This window comes from Anoplopoma fimbria, chromosome 8 (assembly GCF_027596085.1).
Source record: "Anoplopoma fimbria isolate UVic2021 breed Golden Eagle Sablefish chromosome 8, Afim_UVic_2022, whole genome shotgun sequence".
Taxonomy (NCBI): Eukaryota; Metazoa; Chordata; class Actinopteri; order Perciformes; family Anoplopomatidae; genus Anoplopoma; species Anoplopoma fimbria.
Genome location: NC_072456.1, coordinates 18,263,583 through 18,285,263, shown reverse-complemented (window position 1 = coordinate 18,285,263; position 21,681 = coordinate 18,263,583). Strand labels below are relative to the sequence as shown.

At 42.2% G+C, this 21,681-nt stretch overlaps 1 protein-coding gene across 1 annotated transcript in view; it reads left to right on the top strand.

Annotated features, from left to right (window-relative positions):
* rnf220b (ring finger protein 220b) overlaps positions 1 to 21,681 on the top strand; it is a 29,329-nt gene that overhangs the window by 6,500 nt on the left and 1,148 nt on the right. The window contains exons 3-14 of the mRNA XM_054603323.1: positions 12,949 to 13,075; positions 14,081 to 14,123; positions 14,215 to 14,307; positions 15,152 to 15,194; positions 15,541 to 15,630; positions 18,370 to 18,413; positions 18,711 to 18,798; positions 19,196 to 19,292; positions 19,571 to 19,630; positions 19,777 to 19,838; positions 19,967 to 20,051; positions 21,357 to 21,465. Of these exons, the coding sequence (XP_054459298.1) occupies positions 12,949 to 13,075; positions 14,081 to 14,123; positions 14,215 to 14,307; positions 15,152 to 15,194; positions 15,541 to 15,630; positions 18,370 to 18,413; positions 18,711 to 18,798; positions 19,196 to 19,292; positions 19,571 to 19,630; positions 19,777 to 19,838; positions 19,967 to 20,051; positions 21,357 to 21,465 (941 nt within the window). The remainder of the gene's footprint in view (positions 1 to 12,948; positions 13,076 to 14,080; positions 14,124 to 14,214; positions 14,308 to 15,151; positions 15,195 to 15,540; positions 15,631 to 18,369; positions 18,414 to 18,710; positions 18,799 to 19,195; positions 19,293 to 19,570; positions 19,631 to 19,776; positions 19,839 to 19,966; positions 20,052 to 21,356; positions 21,466 to 21,681) is intronic.

Sequence of the window (21,681 nt, the reverse complement as noted above, 5' to 3'; positions counted from 1 at the left end):
GTGAAGTCATATCAAGTATTTCATGAAATCATGACAACCTTCAATATTTTTTTGTTCAAAATACTACAGTTGATCTGAGTGTTTTCATATTTAAACAAGTTTAAGACCAACACGCTTTGATAAAAACCTTCCAGAACCATTTGATAATTAAAAAAAAAGAAAATGAAAGAACCGAGAAAGTCAAGAAGCTAAATTCTTGGTTCTTACAAATCAGTCATTGTTACCCGACAGCATCACATACTGCTGCCACGTGTTTTTAAAGCAACAATTTCTCAAAATAAGTGACATGTGCAACAATCTATTTTACTGGCCACACTGGTAGTCCTGTTCTTGATATCAAACCCAGGGAGGAAGCATTACAATATTAATGGTGGTTGTGTTTGATGTGAGAGCACGCCGCGGTTGACTTTTCCCCCTCCTGTTGTGATGGTAGTTTGTTCTCCTAATGTTCTCCAAAGTAAAAGAGGCTTTCATCCTGGCAGGAGGGGGAACTCTTCTTGGCTTTTTTACCTCCTTCCCTTCATCTTAGAAGAACTGGAGAGAGGGAACATGTACGTTTTCCCCCCCCATGTTGTTAGATTTATGTGTTGTCTTAATACGTCATTGTGTATTTGTGGATGGAGTGTGTGCGTATCTGTGTGTGTTACGGCCTCATTGCAGGCCAAAGCATCTTCAAACGTTTCAGAGTGTCAGGCTGTGGACCACACAGCTTGTCGGAGACAGACAGGATTTTGACAAGTCTGGCAGTAGGCTTTTACAGTAGCTGTGGGGAAATCTGTATGGGGGTGTTTGCGAGTGGGGGTCCTTTTTGTGGCGACCATCAGCACCTGTTAGACGGTCAGCGTAATGTTCTGCCAAAACATGAGTCACAGCACATCTTGTAGTTGCTGCGACGTCTGCTGTGATCGAACAGCGCTGCCTGTGTGTAAAAAAAGAGAGAGAGAGGGATGCTCGAGTGTGCTGAGAGAGAGAAAGACAGACAGATAGAGAGAGGGGGGGGGGGGGCATAATGAGCGCAAGGCCCAGGAGTCGTTAAAACAACAACCTTGTTTTAACAGAGGCCATCTTTCCTTCTTCCCTTCGCTCCGTTTTTTCCTCTTTCTACTTCTCTCGACGCACCTGATCGACTTGCATCACAGCTGCCTCTGATCTCACATCAAAGACCTGGTGTGTGTGTGTGTGTGTGTGTGTGTGTGTGTGTGTGTGTGTGTGTGTGTGTGTGTGTGTGTGTGTGTGTGTGTGTGTGTGTGTGTGTGTGTGTGTGTGTGTGTGTGTGTGTGTGTGGGAAGGCTTGGGGTATCGGCAGAGCGGGTATGTCTGTAGAGTGAATCTCAGAAATGACACACACACACACACACGCCCGTCCCCGGAGCCTAACAAATCAGTCAGGCAGATAGAGAGGGCAGGGAGGCCAAACGCTGGGGTTAAACACATGCTGCTGAGGAGCAGCGCAGCCAGACAGCAGGACCACACCAATCCTGCACGTACATACACATATATGTATATATTTATGTATATATGTGTGCCTTGTGTCACACACAGACCTCATTACAGCATGTCACTTGTGCTCGCTGCAAGTCTCCCAGCTGTGGAGGAGCCTGACAAAAGCAGACACGTCAAAGGCATGCCAGGCTCGATAGTCTTACTTTCCCAATACATGACGTCCTGACATTCAGTGGCTTCTTAAGCAGGATTGGCAGCCATTAAAGATTATCAGATGTATAAAAAAATGTGTGCAAAGTTTTTGAATTTGAATGAAAGGAAGACATCTTTAGGGAGCTGCGGAGTTTCTGGGTGAAAGAACAATAATATTGTAGTATGGACTCCCTTGTTTACTTATTCTCCTTCCATAAAAAAAATGACATTCAATAGTTTACTTCATTGCAGTACATTTAGACCGTAAGAGAGAAAGTTATCTATTGTATGCGAACGTGACAGTTCAAACATGTTAAAGCACAGGAAACGGTACAGATTACTTACACATGCGTCCTTAAAGATCCACTTATCGATTTAGTCACTTCAAGTGCTGTTCGCAAACTCCCATCAGTGCCACTGCACCCCAGCCTTAAAGGTCAAAGTTTGCCAGGATTGACCCTTCACCCCGCTGTGTAGGGGTGTAAACACTCCCCCAATTCTCCTCAGAGAATAGCATTGGGTCGGGGCCATAAATCACAGGCCTGATAATTGATAGGAAAACAGCAGTCCAGCAGTATATAACCTTTTACGTGTCGTCTCAACTCTTTATTATGGTGCTAATGAGTGGCCGCGGATCAGGGTTAGAGCCGCGAGCAAAGTGGGTGCTAGTTGTGGTGGTGGTTGTGGTGGTGGTGGTGGTGGGGGGGGTCACCTCAGTAAAATACAGGCTACCGGCTACTAACACACTCACTTGTAAGGCAGACACACACACATAAATACATAAAAACAGGAACTCAGTGTGCACTTAACACAGACACACACACACACAGAGGGCAGGCAGACGCTCAACTACACACAGGAAGGGCACTCTCGCTGAAGGATATGCGCATATGCAAACATTCCCTCACACACACATGCATAATATGCAAACACACACACACACACACACACACACACACACACACACACACACACACACACACACACACACACACACACACACACACACACACACACACACACACACAGTGGCTGGAAGACTCAGCAGTGTCCATTACGGGCTGCCATTAGTATGGAGATTGTGCTAATTGTCCCCACAGACCACACAGGCAGCACTCAGCAGGCCTGCTGCAAGTCTGTGAGGCTGAGTAAGAGCAGGGACTCTTCCTCACACATCCTATTGTCTCAGTCGTGACCCTATTAGTGCAATTACAAATCAATCACTGAATAATTGTGGGATACATGCTGTGGATTTCTTTCAATGCAAATGACGCCATTATAGCACATGAAGTTGCTATGCTACTGTACAAGAGTTTCATAGTAGAAAAGTCACTCAGCAGCTACAACACTGTAAAATATCCACCATAATAATCCAGTTGAGTGAGTAACCTGAAATGTGTCCAGTGGGATCATCAAACAAGTTTCCGGTGCAGTTTGACCTTTTTAGAACTTAAATAGAATTTTAAAGATTTTGGATTGGAAACAGGTGTCTAATTGGATATGTATATTGTGAGCATAATGTGGGTTCGAGAGGAAACTTTAATGTCCTGTTACGAATAAATATGCTGTTTTCAGAGACATTTCCATTCTGAAAAATACGTATTTTTTAATTTAGACAAATTTGTAGTTATTGTAAATCCACCAAAATATGCTCAGCTTGAATCCCAGTCGATTAGGATAATACTCTCTTTAAAAAATAATAATACCTTTTAGTCAAACCTGTGTAAAACATGTGTTTGTGTCACATCCATTAAGTATTTTAGTTCTATCTTGGTGATTTATAGTATTTTTCAATACAGTATATCGGCATACATGTTTTAATATTTATATTAATTATATTAAAAAATAAAAATACTATAGGGTATTTACTTTAGGTCAGTCGAAATGTACTGCTCTTTTTCCTATGAGACATATTTTATTGCAAAATCCCACGCACTGAATCAGCGTCTCTGTACCAAGTTAACTTTGACTAAAAGGGGCTTTAACCAATACTGTGTATAACCAACAATTACTTTTAACAGGTTTTAACTTGAATCACAGTTTGAAATAACTGCTTATATCTGAGTGGACTCCTGGACTCTATGTGGTTTTACTCTGGGTGGGCTGGTCCAGGGTCCTGCAGACTGGAGAGGGTCCAGTCTCATTAGCAGCGGCTCAAAGCTCCTGATCAGTCAAGTAGAGGAGATTGAACTGTGAGCGGCTCCTGTGTGACCCCGCTGAGCGAGAACACAGGAGAGAAGATCTATACCCGCTGGCGCTGCCACAGGCCCCTTTGTTCTCCTCCGTTTGCTGACAGGGGAGATCGGAGGGGCGTATCGACGGGGGCTCACACCGCGCTGCGCTCACCGGGGATACACAGTCCGAGTGTGTAAATGATACGTACATGAGCACATACACACATTTCTCTCTCACACAAAAAACAATGCAATGTGTGCATGCTCACACTCTTAGTTTCACCCCACACTCCCTCGTTGACAAATCCACCTAATAAAACTATCACAACAGTGGTTTCTATTCTCATGTGGAGGGTCGTCCCTTGAGAGTTTTGTATTAAAGCTCAATATATCTTTCTCTCATCAAGGTTTTAGGGTCGAGTGGAGTCGGTCTGGTGCTGGGATACCGCACACAACGTGCAGAGATGCCCTTTACACTCAAAAGAAAACAACCATAAAACCTTTATTTACTGCCCACCTTTGTTTGCAGTGTAGAACTTAAACCGCACAATAGGTTTCAACATTTAGGCATTTTAAAAAGTTAAGGGAGAAAAGTATTTCATCACATAGAGGGGGACACAATTCCTTAAACATGTTGACATATGATTGAATTCAACCCAACAGACCTGCAACAAATATTTTATTGTGTGAAGTTCATAATGTTACATTTTTGTTGTGGCATTAGTTAGTTCTATTGTACGGCCATTTCGGGAGGCTTAGGTTGAATTTAATTGAAAGTCTGTGATTTTATGTTCCACGTTGTTGTCATCTTTCGGGGCCGTCCCATTCTGGATCTCATGAAAAAGAGTTTACAAATTAGTTCTTGCAGTTATTTTACCATAACTTCCTTAAAATTGACAGTAAATGACAGAAAATGTAGGCAGCTACAAGAAAGTTTCATAAAATGTTTATATTTTTATGTGAATCATTTACATTGAATATCTGTCTGTATAATGTAAATCTGAGAACTTTTCTAGGAGAATAAAAACATCTGCTAAAATTAATAATATAAATTTACAAATGAGCTTTCCAAGTTATTTGAAAAAAAAATGTTTCCTCCAGGATTTCTTCACCTTTAAGTATGAGGTAATCTTCAAAGATAAGCTTTAAATGCCCGGATTCCTCTCCCCCATTGTATCGGTTACTGAAGATAAGCTGCTCAATCATCTGTATCTTTCCACTATTTGAAGATAAAACCATCGTCATCTACCGTAATTGTTTGCCCATCCAGGCAGACACAATAACATCCTTTAGGAAGTGTGACTAACCCAAACACAGGTGCATCACAGAGCACCAGGTGCTTCTGGTCCTCCCGTACCAGCAGCAGTCAACACCGTTTCTGACAGTATCAGATGTTATCTGGAGGAGAGGGGGAGGCAGATGGGTTATCTGTTATGATGCTGTGGGGCGGTGTCCGAAAACGTTCTGACTGGAGGCCTGCTACCACTGCTATCAGGGGCCCAATGCGGGGCTTTAAACCCGTCATTTTTCCTGCAGGAGGAACACAACAATTTATATTTTGTTTGAAGTGTACCTGCGTGTCCTAATGGCAAAGGCTTGCACGCTCATCTGTGCTGCACAAAGTGTATGTGGGACAGGTGTGTGAGGGGAAGCAGGTGGGTGTGTTTTCTTTGTTACACAATTACAGTGTGTGTCAGCCGCCCCAAATTATCAGCTGAAAAGGAAAAATGTATTTCAAAACATGTTAACTACACAAAAACAAAAATGATACCTTTCATTTTCTGGCATTTTTGGTGTGGCATCATGTTTTTTTTATTTTGTTGGATTTTCTGGCAAAGCATTGCTATAAACATTTTTTTATGTAAGGGGTAGTAAGTCTCTAACTGTGTTGCTTGCTCTTCTTCTGGGCGTTACTCTTCTCTGCTCTCTGTATTTCCTACCTCTTCTCTCTCGTTCCTTTCTTTTATTCTTATATGTATTTTTATTGTAACTGTGTTCTTGTTCACGCAGTTGGGGCCGTTTTCAATGAAATTAAGCTGGTACACAAGAGAACCCACAAGTACACATAGTTAACCTAGTGAAGAATGTATAAGCAGACCAAACAAATCACAAGAAAAGTACATACATTAAATTACTTTGAAGGAAAAAAAACAATGTAGTGTGACCAAATGTTCCTAAATCCTCAAGCTTTTCCTATAGCGCCAACCTGATTAATGCCTGATTTTAGGTTCTGGTGTTGTAATAAAACTCGTCATTCCTTTCTTTTTACTTTCTCTTTCTTTTAAGTCTTTCCTTCTTCTCCTTTTTTCACAGCAAACTCATCTGGAGTCATAATGATGTGTCTTATGTTGAGATTTTTTTTTTACATGTATGCAAATAACTATACTTTAAACCTCCCACCACCATCTGGCAACCTCATCTAAATTTTCAAAAATGCGCCTTGTGCACCTGATAGCAGCAGCAAAAAACACAGTAAATCCACTGTTTTCCCTTTCTAAAGAAACAACACATTGATTGTAAGTGGATTTGTAATAAGAGCTCACTTTTCTTTGGTTGAGTCTCGTTGTTTTTTAAATTGCAAAAGCGACGCCGTGATGTTTGTGTAGGGAGTTTAAGAGCGTGCGACAGAGAACCTGGTTCGTGTGCCCACAGCGCTGAGTGTGTCAGAGTTGGCACCACAGTCGCCTCCTCGATGCAAAAAGCTCAGGCGTGATCTCTGGGGAGTTTATTTTCAAGGCACAGAAAATCACTCACCGAAAGGAGAAGCAGACAAAACAACTGAAGCAGAGCTCTCTGTTTTGGACACTGCTGTAAGAAAATGGTCCCAACTGAACAATTATGTCAGTATTAATGTTTATAGTCTGTGCAGTTGCAGTACCACTGATAAGTCCCGCTACAATTAAACTCTTGGGTTAGTTCAACACACAGTGACACACTGTTTGTCCAAGACTGTTTGGACAAGTTGAGTACTTGATGCAACCAACAGAGCGATCCTCTCATTTTCTCCTTATTAACCACTAATTGGGAGAAAGAGCGAGAGGGGAAAAGAAAATGAGAGAGAAGTGATGAGGAGACGGTGGAATAATAAGGGAGAGAGAGAGAGAGAGACACACACAGAGAGGGTATTAATGTGTATTAATCAGTGATGCGGGTAATAGTGATATGTATTTTTAGAGGCAATCTAATAAGCCTCTAATGAGGGTTTGTGATCTGTGATTAGCCTTTTTGATGTCTCACTCTCACTCTCAGACACACAAACATTGGTTGAGAGGATCATGACAGCAGTAATGTATAGTATCTGAAACAGCATGTTTGCTTCAACCCACACGCATATACCCAAAAAAAGAAAAGAACAAATATTGCAGCAATCAGGCCAGTACATGAAATATAAATACCTCACAGCAGGCTTACACATGACTTCATGAGTTACTTACTTCCAGAGGAAAGCACTCATTGAAACCCCGCAAACTCTGGCAGCGGTTTCATTGCTGTTCAAATGGTTAACAAGAGGGGCGTGGATGTCGCCGTTTTCTGCAAAATGACAACTTTTTAGGAACTAATAGAAGCACCATTGTGTTTTCACTACTTTTTGGTTTAAAAGTGTTTACCAAATCCAATTGTGGCAGATTGTTTTAAACCCATACAAGACTTTATAATCACTAAAATTCGATGAAAAATGTAAAATGTGATTGAGGAAAAAACCCTCCTGGCAAAAATATACTGAAGTTAACTTAAACCGATTATGGCAATTGATTGCCTGAAGTATGTTGAGATAGGTTCAAGTCCTGACAGTGTGATATAGTAAGACATTGCTGGATATCTGTATATTTCAGTCTGTCTAGTGAGTGCAGGTTGACGGCATCAGACTGAGTGACAGGCCACCGGTGAGCATCTCTATCGCTGTCCGCTGTCAGTGGCTTCTTGATCCAACGCGACAGCACTGACTTTGACAGACAGCAGTCAGGCAAAAGGATGTCAAAGTCTGATTTAGGCATTTGCTGCCCAGAGTATGAGCTCGATTGCATATCAGCTTTTGGAGGATCATAACTGCTGACGGTAGATAGATGAGAGTATGAATAAGAGAGAGCGACTGGGGGAAAGATGCAATAGGGGTTCCTGGTGGGACCCAAACTAGTTAGGGGTAGGCTAGGTAGAAGTCCTAGTGGGTGCATGATTTTGGACCTGATTCAAAACAAACTTGTGAAAGACTAGAACTCAAAGAAACCAGAGGACAGACAGAACCAATCCAGGAGGACCTGAAAATAATGAGGCCTGATCCACAACGCCCAAAGAGGACCTGAACAGACCAAAATAGGGTCTCTCTTCTTCCTCATGTCGGCCATTTTTCCCATAATTCCAAGGTTCAAACAACATCTCTCCTCTGCTGATAGGCAGTTTGCTTGGATCCACTCAGGTATAAAACACAGACCCCAAACCGGCAACAACAAATTGGGGCCTTACCTGATCTAGTTAGGCTGATTATAATATGGACGTGTTTGGGTATCGGTTACAGAACCAAGCAGACCTCTTGTCTTCATTAATGTTGTAAAAAAAAAAAAGAACATAATTTGCATTTAAAAGCTCTGCACCCAGCATCAGCAGACTTGATGTTTTTCAGATATTTCAGTCTTCAAATAGACCTGCAGATATTCCCCCACGATGTGGCTTGTTAAGTAGCCTCATATTACCGCAAATACCCAAGGACAGTCCTAACTTTCCCCCCCTGACTTCCTCTCCCTCTCTCCAATCTGTAAGTCACTATCAAAGATCATTGAGCCATGCATCTCAATGAGGGCCAGATTGATTGGTTGGAGCGAAGCGGAGGCAGGGTTCGATCTTTGCCCTCAGGTCCTGAGAAGGGAAAATATGGTCACAGGAACACAGTCGCACAGCTAGCCGGTCCACTCTCCATCAGCGGTGATGATTGCACACATACATGCTGAGCCACGCCCGCACCTGATGGAACAATTGTGGTGACTAATGGAGAAGATGAGAGAGAGAAAGGCCGAGAGAAAATGGGGGTTTGTTGCGCTGATTGACTTGTGGTCAGAGAGGTTATGTACATTGATCTGTAGGGCAGAAGAAAAGGGATTTGGCCTGAGGTGCTTCAGAATGAGTCTATTTCGGGTTTAGGATTCCTGTCCATTCCCACCAGGAGCTTTTTCATCATCTGACTCCCCAGGAGTTACAACTGCCATCTCCCGTTGTCCACATAATGCACAGAGCACTACAGAGGCCAAAGGCCAATCAATGTTCTACAAGAGGTTGATACAGATCTTATTAGTCAATGAATGATCATTAGTGGTCTAACGAGGCATTGATTTGTGGAAGGGCCAAAGGTTGCGGTGGTTGTGGTGAGTGTCTTTAATGCATTAAACACAATTGATTGCAGAGTAGGAGGGATATTTTTGAAGGATGCTGGAATTAGATTGGACAGTGAGAGATTTGAGGTCAAGCCAGGAGAGGGAGTTTGCCTCTGAATGTGGTAAGGATTTAACATGGAACCAAGCTGCACATTTGTATTTTGTGTATTACCGGTGTAGCAATTCTGCAATTAATAAAAAGCAGATATCTAGAAGTACTAAGTCAAAGGCAACTCAACTTGCTGTTTTCAAAGGCTGGAGCAGCAGCCTTTGAAAGTTGAGGAAATGACTCTGCTCATAGCAGATGTGTTACTACAGGGCCTATTATGTTGCTCATTAAATACCCAACCTCTCAATAGGCCATTATTTCCCCAATAAAAAACAAACGGCGGCCTGCATACTTTCCCCTCTCCCCCCTCCGCTTCAGAGGTTAGTTTTACCTCACAGACGGCAAAAAACCCTGACTAATATCCTGCATGTGATGCTTTTAAATAGGAAGCAGGCTGCGGGATAGGGTGGGGTACAGGTGTGGCAGGAGCCAATGGCTTTTATAGCCCTCCATCTCCTCTGAAAGTGTGCCAAGGACCTGCCTCCACAACCCACCGCTGCAGTGTTAGCCGCCAAGCGTTAACTTTACTCCCCCCGCCAATCGCTACATGCCTACTGGTTATATAGAGTCTGTGCTTGTTACAACTTTATAGAGGGATTTCTGATGTGCTTAGAGAATTGTTTGATGATTGGGATAATGATGCCAGTTGGAGTGAGTTGTCTCAGCACTTTATCGCCAGTGAACATAGAGAAAAACAGACCCAGCCAACGCAAAAAAGAAAAGAAAGAGAAAAGCTCCACCTCCTCCACAAGCTCCCCTGGATGCTCGCTCCTACGTCCCCTGCCATTCAAAGCCGTCCAGTCCTCCTTACGTCAATCAGAATTATACCACGTCCACAGGTTTGTCACCGGGGGGACGTTCGTCACCACGTCTCCCCTGCAAGACAGCCTTTTCATGCCCCAGCATAATGTCAGCCGGTGACATCCAGGCCTGATGTGATGTGGCATTCACTAAAGGTCACGTTAGGCATCTCCGCTCCGTCTGCATCAGCAGAACTGGCAGCCGTCATATGGGCGCTGGCATCGGCCATTACCCAGGCCCTCGGGGGGACTCGACGCTTTAAGGATTTGTCAGCGGGATTCTGATCTCTCTGTTGCGGTTGGCGAGCGCTGACCGCAGGACAGTCACAGTCCACGTCGTGATGCAGAACAACAGTAACTTGGTTTGACCGTCAATCATACAATAGGGGACGAGGACGTCTTCTTGTTTATTTACAAAACATGAACTTTACTATCTCGTGATGCTCTTGATAGTGAAGACAGGGCACAGACATATCGCAGTGATCTGATGGGTAATTCGCCCCAAGGGTTTGTTCTCTTCAAATCCATGGGGAGATAAGAGATTGTATTCAGGCATGTTTGTGTATGCTCATCTGTGTGATTACAACCAGAAAGGTTTTCCACTTGTACATAAAGCACCATTGTAGTCCAAAGTGGTGCTTTTATTTTATTGTGAAAATAGTTAAGTCAATTTTGAAGAGGCCACAAAATTTATCAGAAAAATAGCCGTGAATATAGCCATAGAAACATCCTCTCAAGTGGGAACAGTAAACGAAGCGAAGAGAGCAAATGACAGCTGGACAAAGGCAAGACATCCAGGGGAAAAAAAGGTCCTGAACTGGCGAGACACAAAGACAGAAAAAGGAAACAATCAGAGACACAGTGAATCCATTTGGAGATGAGCCAGTCAAACCCAGCACATCGCGGCCAGAGAGGGCCAATCCATCCGAGCCAGTTGCCGTAGTGAGGGAACAGTTAACAAGCCCCACAGGCAGGTTTTACAGCCCCCTGTTGTGTGTCTGAGACCCCCCAGGCTGAAGAGGGGCTGAGGCTGACTGATACTGACAGGGTTTATGTGGGCGGGGGGGCGGAGGGCAGCGGGGGGATGGAGACGTGTAAAAAGGTGGTCATGAACCGACAACTGTCACTTATGAGAGCGCAGCACAAGCACAGAGTCAGGCTTCAGCAAAAGCATGTACACACACACACACACAAAAAACACACACAAAAACACACCCTCATCCATACATCCAAACATGCCTGCTCATAATTAAATCTGATGTTTGTGTGGAGCAGAGGTGAAGGGTGGGGGAGAGGCTGTAGTCGGAGGAGGGGGGCTTATCCAAAAAGTGGACCAATAAAACACCTGAAAATCAAATCCCATTGCTCTTATCGCGGCGCCATTCAGAGACGTTATCTGTGCAGGTAATGTGGTTATAAATTCAATTTCAGCCCAGAGATTTCATTGTTTACTGATGCCTGCATGTTCCGGGCGGCAGAGCGCAGAAAGCCCGGGAACGTTCGATGCGTGTCGGGAAAAGTCATTTAGACTTCCGCGAGGGGATGCAAAAAAGACGAGAGAGAGACAGAGAGAGAGAGAGAGAGAGAGAGGGGTGAAACCAGGAGAGCTGTCACTCTTCCAAGGACACCTGACTCCACTTTCTATTTTCCATCCCATGTTTTATTTAGAGGCCATTTTGTCCTATTTGGTTCCTCATTGTGGGGCCTCATAGCTCAACTGATGTCAGGGGACGGCGTTTGCCAACAGACATCGACGTCTCAGCTTGTCATGTCGTTGACCATTAGGAGTGGAGTTTGGGAAAAGTGTTAGTCCGGTGTTCGGATAATAAGGACCTCAAGGAAGTTCAGGCAGTCACATTGAGGGGAAACTGAGAAACTGTCAAACTGACTAATCTGTTTGCAATGTTCTGTATTACAACGTGTTAAATTGTGATTGCCAGCTCCGTCATTTTTTTTTCCATTGGCTGCGCAGTGATGGAAATTAGGTGCATCTTGCCTACTAGCTCTCTACATGTGATTGATGGCTTTCAGCAGTAAATCACCTCATCTACTAGGTAAAATCTTGATATAGTAGAGCTCCTCAGGCTCCCAGCTGGCTGCTTATGGCAGTAATCCATCAGTGGGGCCCAATGGGCCGAGTGGCCCTCTTGGGTAATGTTCCTATTGACAGCCTATGATGTCAACACACTGACAGCAGGGGGGGCATAGCAGTCCGTCTATGTGTTTATGTGTGTGTGTAACCTTATTTTACTCTCACTGCCACTGTATGTCAGTAGTAAAGATAGGTCGGCTGAACACACACACAATGAGGGATGTTCCCAACTGTAAAAGTTCTACACTAGGTGTCATGGTGATATAGAGTATAAGTTATCTGGTTCAAATCCGGCTTGAGGCCTTTGTTGAAAACTGACTGCTGTCAAATGAGGGCAAAATGCTCTAGAATGTAATACAATTATTTTTTATATAATTCACAAATCTGATGTTTTTTGTATTATACCTATGTTTGTCCTTCATTAATGTATGACAGTCAGACAGAATCACATCTCTTAAGAAGGATGTTTCCAATTTATCCTAGAGCACAATTAAACAGTGACGGCCAAATGGTGTGTTGCTTTAAATCTGGCTGCCGCAAGGAATCATGGGACGGTATTATCGTCTTCTCTTTCGTAAAGGATGGTCCAGTGTATCCTATGCTTAAGGTGATAAGAAAGGGAGCATTAACACACCTTTCCTTAACATTTAGAGAATTCATACAGCTCATATCCTGGTTGCCACTTAGCAAAAAATACTATCAACCACCAACATGTGAAAATCCTGATTTGGCTTGTAACACCACTTTGAACTCTCTCCCTCCCCTTATTATCCAGGCAAAGTGAAGGCTCTCTATGACGCTCAGGCCCCAATGTGTCCAGTCTGCCAGGCGATTCTGCGACCAGGAGAGCTGCAGGAACACATGGAGCAGGAGCTGACCAAACTTGCCCAGATACATATCAGGTAGATTTTTTTTTAAATTTTATTTCACTACATTAATATTATAATTCAGTGAGTCTTCTTCCACTGTCTTTATTCAACATTATGTGGTTTTATCCAGAGATCTCCTCACGGAACCGTTGAGAATCACATCTTACCCTCCTACCTCAAACCATTTTCTCTTTTTTTCTCACTTCCTCCAGTTATCCATTTGTCATTTTCATCCCGTTTTGCGTCCTAGACTTTCTATTTCTGTTCAGCTTTCAGGTAATAATAAACGTTGACAGATTTTGTAGCCAAAGGGATCCCCCCCCCTTCCCCCAACCATCCCCTTTAGTTTCCCCAGGTGGTATCTCCTGTCTCCTCTGTCACCTGCGTGCAGTGTTTACAAGCTGCTTCATTGTTCCCTACATATTTCATATTACAGCCTCCGGCCTCCAGGCGACCAATCACACAGCGGGTGGATAATGTCCTTCTAATGGCTGCTTTGAGCCCTGAGCAAACGCACACACACAGTCTAAAACATACACACAAGAATCAGGAGCGTGCACACACACACACACACACACACACACACACACACACACACACACACACACACACACACACACACACACACACACACACACACACACACACACAGACACATTACCTGCTGCTTAGACCAGAAGAATGATTCCTCCAATAAAGACATTACACTCCAAATCTGCTTAACAACCGCTCCGTGGACAGTAATGGTTTCAAATTGAACTTGGCCCACGGGGACACTGTATGTGTGTGTGTTGGGTGTGTGTGTGTGATTTTGTACAGTATCTGTGTTATAGACATAAAGTGAGAAAGAGTAAAATGAGGTTATTCACAGACTCAGACACAAATTCAGATAAAAGCAGAGGGTATTCACAAGATGACATTTAAAAGAAAATATTGTGTTTGTAAATTTAATGGGAACATAGTGTTGTTGACTTGTGTGTGTGTGTGTGTGTAAATGTGTGTGTGTGTGTGTTTATGATTTTCCTCTTTTCTCTGCAGTGCCACCACAGTGCAGCACAACCACCTCATAAGGTCGCCGAAGGTAAACAGTGGATATCATCGTGAGTTTAAAGAGAACACAGTAGCTGTGATCGTTTCTCTGACTTTCAGTTCTTTCTACTTTTTCTGTCCAGTCTCTGTCGCTCTCACTTCATATCAAGCGCGAAGGAGGTTCTCCCACTTCGCCAGCTCGAACATCTGAAGACGCACACTCCGACCGCTACCAGGTGAGGTTAAAGGTAACTCATTCAGTATCAGATTATCAGGAGTTTCAGATTAACAGAGCGACATGATTGTACATATGTGTTTCCACTGGCGCTCAGATTTAAAAGTAAAAATGTCTAAGTGCAGCCTGCTGTCCTAAAGGTGTACAGAAACTTCATAAGCCAGAACAAAAGTTAATATTATGATTATTTATGCTAATTTATATATGTCAGTTTCATACTACTTGGGATTTCTGAGTGAATCTGTGCAATCTTTTGATCATTTTACTTGAATTCTATAAATGTCACTTTCAAACATGTGTACTGATACTTTCGATTCAGGCACTATAAAAGTACTGAACAACTAATAGTTTTTTTTCCTGTTGTGGCGGCAGTTTTATAGACGTGTTGATCAAATGCTGTGCTTTCACTAACCACATCACTTATCAGTAATAGGTTCATCAGAAGTCAAGTCAAGTCAAGTTTATTTTTATAGCTTAAACTCTTGGTTCATGGAAAAATTCCACAAAAGAAAAAGACAGTATTAAGTAAATAAAGTACAAACATAGGAAAATACGTAGAAATGAAGCATAATTAATTGAAGATGAAAGCATACAAAGATTATCATTGGTGTCGGTTAAGCACTTTCTCTAAAAACACTTTTTAATGCTGCTGAGTTTGCTATCTTTGCTCTCTAATAAAGGTGACAATAGTAAGAAATAAGGATATCTAGTGTGTTGATATCGTACTACTATCTACTGTGCTGCTGTTCATATTTTCCAGTAGAAATGTGAAAGAAATATATTGTTTAAATCCCACTTAAGAAAAATATGAATCACTCTGATGTTGTCCTTTCTGATTGTTGCAGACGTTTCTCCGTGTCCGGGCCAACAGACACACGAGACTAAATGGTACGTTGATGCACGCAGAGTTGACCTAATGTCATGTTTCATAGCTGCTGTCATTTAAAGAAAACTCTACGGTAGACTCTGTCGGGGCTGCTGTTTTAAACGGCTTTGAATAAAAAACATGTAAAAAAGTAAGGACTCAGCGCTTTTAAAAACTTTATATTTTCCTTTGTTCACACTGATGCGAGCAGTTATATGTTTCGTCCCCCCCACACCCCCCTTCCCGTCACCCCTCACCAGTGGTTTAGATATTTCCCTTTTTTTCCCACACCATCTCTCACCGGCCTAGCGCCCACACGAGCAGAGGAGCTATTAACCTTTCAACTTTGACCTCTTGATATGTTAACAGTCGATGACCTCTGCTGGTGCAGGTGCTACGTCAAATCTGCCCCATTACGCCCCCACAGCGCAGGAGCCCACCTAGACTGCACACAAGCTGGTAAGACACACCGAGAAGCACTTCCTTCATCATCACGTTTAACTAGAGTGAGCAGCTGTTGAGTTTTGCTTCCAGTCCCTAAATTTAAAGAAAGAATATGAATTTCTACTAATAGGCTTATTAGATATGACTAATGGTTTTATGAATGGTTAATAAATGTTTTACTAATTGCCACAGTTGAATGAAGTTAGTATGTCAATAATGAAGGGCTGTTACCATAATCTTTCTACTGACGATCTAGAGAACAAGTTATAGTGGAATAAACATCAGGACATATAATTTTTCACAACCTGGTATTTATAAATGGCTTAAACTGTTCTATGAAGCAAATGATTAGTAAATCATTAATAAAGAAACCCTTTACTTACAACTTATAAACTATTAATAATAAAATATTCGAAAGTGGTAACAAAAAAAGATTAATTAAACATTAATAGATAAACAACTGTAAAAACAACTGTTTTGTTCTGCAGCCATCTGACAATTTTTTAAGTGATATAATAGAGTTTCTGCTCTGATACAGACGTGAAGACTCACACAGCGTCCTTAAAGCTGCGGCTGACACTACAGACATCTTACTACAGTTATTATTAACACAGAGATTCTGCAGCTCTTAGCTGACTCTTCAAACTGCCAGTGCTGTCGAGGTCTGTTAGCCTTTATTGGGCCTTATAACAGGACAGCATAATGAGCTTCTAAATACATGTCAGGGAGGAAAACGAAGAAGGGAGGAGGAGGAGGAGAGGGGGCTCCTCTGTTGATTAATCAACCTATCGCTCTCTCTTTCCCTCTCTCCCTCTCTCTGTTTGATGAGCTCTTCCTCATCTATGACCATCTCTTTAACCCTCATTATGTTTGCTGGCATGGCGGCACTCGGGTCACGGCCACCAGCTCTCTGTGTGTGTCCCCCCCCCCATCCTCGGGGTCCACTGTCATACAGCGGGAATTAGAGGGCCCTAAAACTTAATGTCCCCTTCTGCAATCTGCAGTCAGTCAGGTCACAGTGGGAGAGGAGGTGCAGTTGGTGTTCTGCCATGTTAACTTTAATATCAGAGAGGAGAGTGGGGGGAGGAGGGCAGGGTGGCAGGATGGGGGACGGGAGGAACGTTTTGCATCCACTGCTGAACTCCAGTTGTTGTGTATGTAAAGCCTGCATCTGTGCTTTCTGTCTCTTTCGTATAACTGTACCTCGGGGTTTGTGTGTGGATGTGGTCGACTTGTTCTGTGATTGTGTTACGGTGACATTCACATATAAACTGGTGACATTCACATATAAACTGTACTTAAAAAAGATCTTAAACAACAAAAGAAGTTGGTATTATTTAATGTTGTTGCTGTCAGATGAGTTCATCCCCCCATCATGTTACAAAAGTTCAATCAAACTGGATTTTATTCAACACTACACATTAAAGAAAAGTGGATATGTTTTGCATACAACACATAATGATCCTGAAACTGTCGGTGTTCAGAATTGGTCCCTTAATTTCATTTTTTCAACAATCAGCAGAGTTTCAGCAATTTATCCATTCCTTTAGCTTCATATTATTATATAACTGAAATATATATTGTTTCTTAATTTACTAACTAATTATTTTACCCCTGGCTGGGAATCACTTGTCTATGTAAAATTTACTAAAAAACTAAATGGCAAAAGTAAAGAAATGAACTCAAAGTGTGAAAAGATTATGTTTTTTCTGACATTTTCGCATTTATCACAAACATTTAATATTTGGGAAGTAAATAATGTTTTTTAGCAATGAATGAATGAATGGTGAGGGGAGTTACGTTTCAAGGCCTTTCCAGATTATTTATTGTTTTCTTTGAATCCCCGTTTTTGACGTAATAAAACTGCAACACTATCTTGGACCCAAAAGCAGAACTCAGTCAAGACTGGCAACTGTTCACAGGAGATGTATTAAGGTGGTTTCAAGGATGGGGTCCGTTAGGCTTAGACAGAACCTCATGGTGGAGCAGAGAGAGCTGGGAAACAGACTGACGAGGGAGGCAGAGATCACAGGCAGGTTAAGCACTTCGTTAGCTAACCGAACGATGCAGGAGCTTGATGAGGGAATGTGTCTCAACAGTGCAGGTAGATTGGCAACAAGAGAGAGAATGAGATGAAATGCCACACCTAGACAACACACACAGAGAGGACAAACAGGGGACTGACAAGAAACACAAGGGAGGGGTAAACAGCATACCCTTTTATATACCCTAATTAAACCATAATATGTTAATGAGTCTTCTAATATGCACCACCAATGTACATATGAATAAAACTCTGAACCAGAGACAGAACTTCCATAATACAAGTTGTATTTTTGTTGTTGAAATGTATGTTACTGTGAACTAGATCGCGAGGGAAGACTGAAAAACATATATATAGAATTAAGGATGAGAAACAAAGAGCGTCCCCTGATCTCCCACAGAGAGTCATACAACCTTCAGCGAAAAGGAAAACGACAAAACCTTCCTCTCTATACAGTCCCATACTTTTCTGTGTGTGACTTCCATCACAAACTACTGCCTGTTTTCAACCTCCCTCTGTTTTTGAGACACAAAGTTACGCAAAATGCCATGGGATCAGGCCCCTCATTCATGCAGTCAGGTATTAAAGGAAGTTTGTATGAAGTTTGAAAGTTAAAAAATCATAAAGCAACCAGTTAAACTCACTTAGGCCTGATTCTAAAGTGTCTTTATCACCATCTCAACCTTTTATTTTATCTTCTCTGTTCCCAGTCAGGATCGGAAAGCTGAAGAGGAGGAAACAAGAAGATGGACAGGTGTGTGCTCAATTTTTTTTTTCTCCAATATGACAGATGAAAATTTTGTTTTATCTTTATTGCAATCGGAGATGAGCACCACCACTGTTGACTGCTTTTGTTCACGTAGCATCAGTGTCACTGTCAGCTCACTGTGTATCCATGTGAAAACACTGCCAGCAATGGTTCACAGCTATGAAAACACAGAAGCAGATACGTAGCTCGAGGCTACGGGAGGCATATGGACATATTCACCGAGACAGTGATATTGTGTACTTTATCTTTATGTGTGTGTGTGTGTGTGTGTGTGTGTTTTAGGAGGGTTCAGCTGACTTGGCGCCGTTGCAGGACGAGTGGAATGAGAGGAGAAGGATGCAGATGTCGTCCATAGTGCGGGGGTTTAAAGGTAAGCACAAATCTGTGTGTGTCATAAGTGTGTGTGCGTGCCATCGAGGTACCCATGTGTGTGATCTTATTCAGTGGAGGGTGAATAATGTGACTGAGTGACAGTTGAAAAACCACTGAACTTTTCAGTCCAGATTACAGCGGAGCAGGATGCCTTGAAGGTTAGACTGAAAGTAACAGTTTCCTTTACACAAGAAGGAATCTCTGACCGGCGGACTTCTTACACGCTGACTGACAGAAACAAGCAGGCGGCCAACATCAGAACATAACTTTTAGGATTCTGAAATTCTCCTTGAACTTCAGAACCGGCCATGTCTCTACTGAATCCTTTTACAAGCAACTTCATACCAGAGTTGTTAAACACATTTGTTTGATTGTTCTTTCAAATGTGTCCTCAGGTGCAGCGCTGGTGAGCACGACTTCTAAAGAGTGCAGAGACAGCGACGCAGACCTGGACGTGGATGGAGACGATACTCTGGAGTACGGCAGAGCGCAGTATCCTTTAACTCAGCAGCATCACTGAAATTTGACTGCATATTTGAGTTTAACTTTATACTTATTCACATTTTGGCTGTCTTGAAAAGTTAACTTTAAAAAAAAACCCAAAAAAAGATCTTCACTGAGAGAAAATGTGATTGATCGATTAAGGTTTTCTTACAAACTCCGAAACTCTTAGTCAAACTATAACTATTTTTTAGCATTTGTAAGCTCGATATGTGTCTCACTTGTTGTTATCCTTGTGTTGTTCTACTTTTCCTGACCTTTGTTGTCAGATACACAGAGACCGATGTGATCCCGTGCTCAGGAGAAAGCTCCAGGGAGACAACATTGAAGTATGTATTTGTCCTGATGGTGTCTCATTCACAGTGGATGTTCAATTAGATATGAAAATCATCATACCATGTATTCCTTATCATTCATCACAGCTGATAACGCTTTTTTTTTAATTTAAAATGTTGGTTTTGTTATGTTTTTCCAGCAGCAGCAGTGCGTTGCCTGACTCTAGAGTAAACCTAGAGTTTCCCAAATGGTCAAATGATGGTGAGTTAAGTTAACTTTAAATGATTGAATTAATTGATTAAATAACAAAAAAAGAAATAAGTGTATAAGAACACGATGTTAGGTAGATGCCTCTCATATTTATTTGTTCTATTTGTTCGTTCCCTCAGGGAGTCCATCTACCAGCGGTGGAGAGAAAGTGGACGGCAGCATAGCTGGTCTCCCAAAAACCTGCAAAAACTCTGTGATAGAAACGTGAGTTTGTCACTCAGAGCTTTCAATACTGAGCAAACAAGTTTGTGTCTCAAATGCGTCAAAGCATCACTGCTAATAATCCCAATTATTCATTTTTATTAAACCTTTATTTAACCAGGCAAGTCATTAAGAACACATTCTTATTTACAACTGGGGTCTCGAAAAAGGCTCTTAAGGGAAAGGGGTAGGGGCTAAAAGAAATGTAAAATTAAAAAAGACAGCAATACACATCCAAACATTTCCAACACAGCCGTTACTGGCATAGAATCACAACACGCATTTCACGGGACAACATCATCACATAAAAGACATGCAAGCATGCACACAAGCATCTGGCAGTAGCAGACAACAGCATCACGGAAAACGACAACAGAACAAGAGACAAACATGCAAAACAAATGGTTGAAAATGTTGAGTGACGTATTGTTTTAAAGTTGTTAGACGTACAGTTTAAAGAAACAACAGAAGCATTCATCTGTAATATTGTAACAAGACAATAAAGATTGATGTTCTTATTACAATGAATAAAGTCCTTCCACACAGTACCTTCCTTTGTTTGACTAAAATAGTCCTCTTTGTCATTCAGTTTGAATGTCTGCTATGCCGTCAGCACATACTGTTCAAGCTGTTGTCTTTTTGTGCAATAAGTTTGATATAGAAGATTTTATTTGTGTGTAAACTCACACGGTTTAGACTTCAGAACCGAAACAAAGTGGTGAATAAGGTAGTAAAATCAGGTGTGAATCAGCCAATCAGAGCTGAGCCTGTAAAGAGAACTTTGCCGGCCGTGCTCTCTGTGTGTGGTATCAGTTCAGAATACCTAGCCATGCTCCCACCAGCCTGATACACACGAATACTATATCAATGTGATGATATCATCAATCAAGGTCATAGCAGGCGCGTACACACATTTCATCACACTTACTGCATCGCAGCCTGTCTGCCTCGCTGTACAGTATGTTTGCACATATAGTCGATCCTGTAATTGTACGTGTCTGTGTGTACGTCTATCTCTGTGAGGACCATGACACCACAACCCCCCTCTCTCACCTCACACACACACACACACACACACACACACAGCCTCTGCCTATGATAAATGAGACAGCGAATGCAGGCAATGTGATTGCTGCTAAATTTCATGCTCAGTGTCCATGTTGGCCAGCGAATAATTTAATCTGTCTTCGATTTATAAATGACTCTCCAGTGTCTGCCTAACTCACGCACCCTCCCATCTCCCCTCCTGTTACCGTCCATCCGTGTGTGTGTGTGTGTGTGTGTGTTTGTGTGTGTGTGCGCATGCAGACTCTCAGAGGATTCCACGCTGACAACTCTGGATGCACTTAAAGCTCGGATACGGGATTTGGAGAAACAGTTGTCTAAAGGAGACAGATTTAAATGCCTCATATGCATGGTGAGTACGAAGCCAAATCAAATCAACAGAGCAGACACACAAAATAGAGATCACAGCGCAGTCATGCAGAAACTGCTGATATTCCTGTAGGGACCTGTGTTTCTGGGCAATACTTATTAAAATCGGTCATGCTCTTTCATTGGAATTTACTGTAATTGTGGTGATGATGATTTGATATATGACACAGATTTGTATGTGTTATCCTTTTTTTTGCTT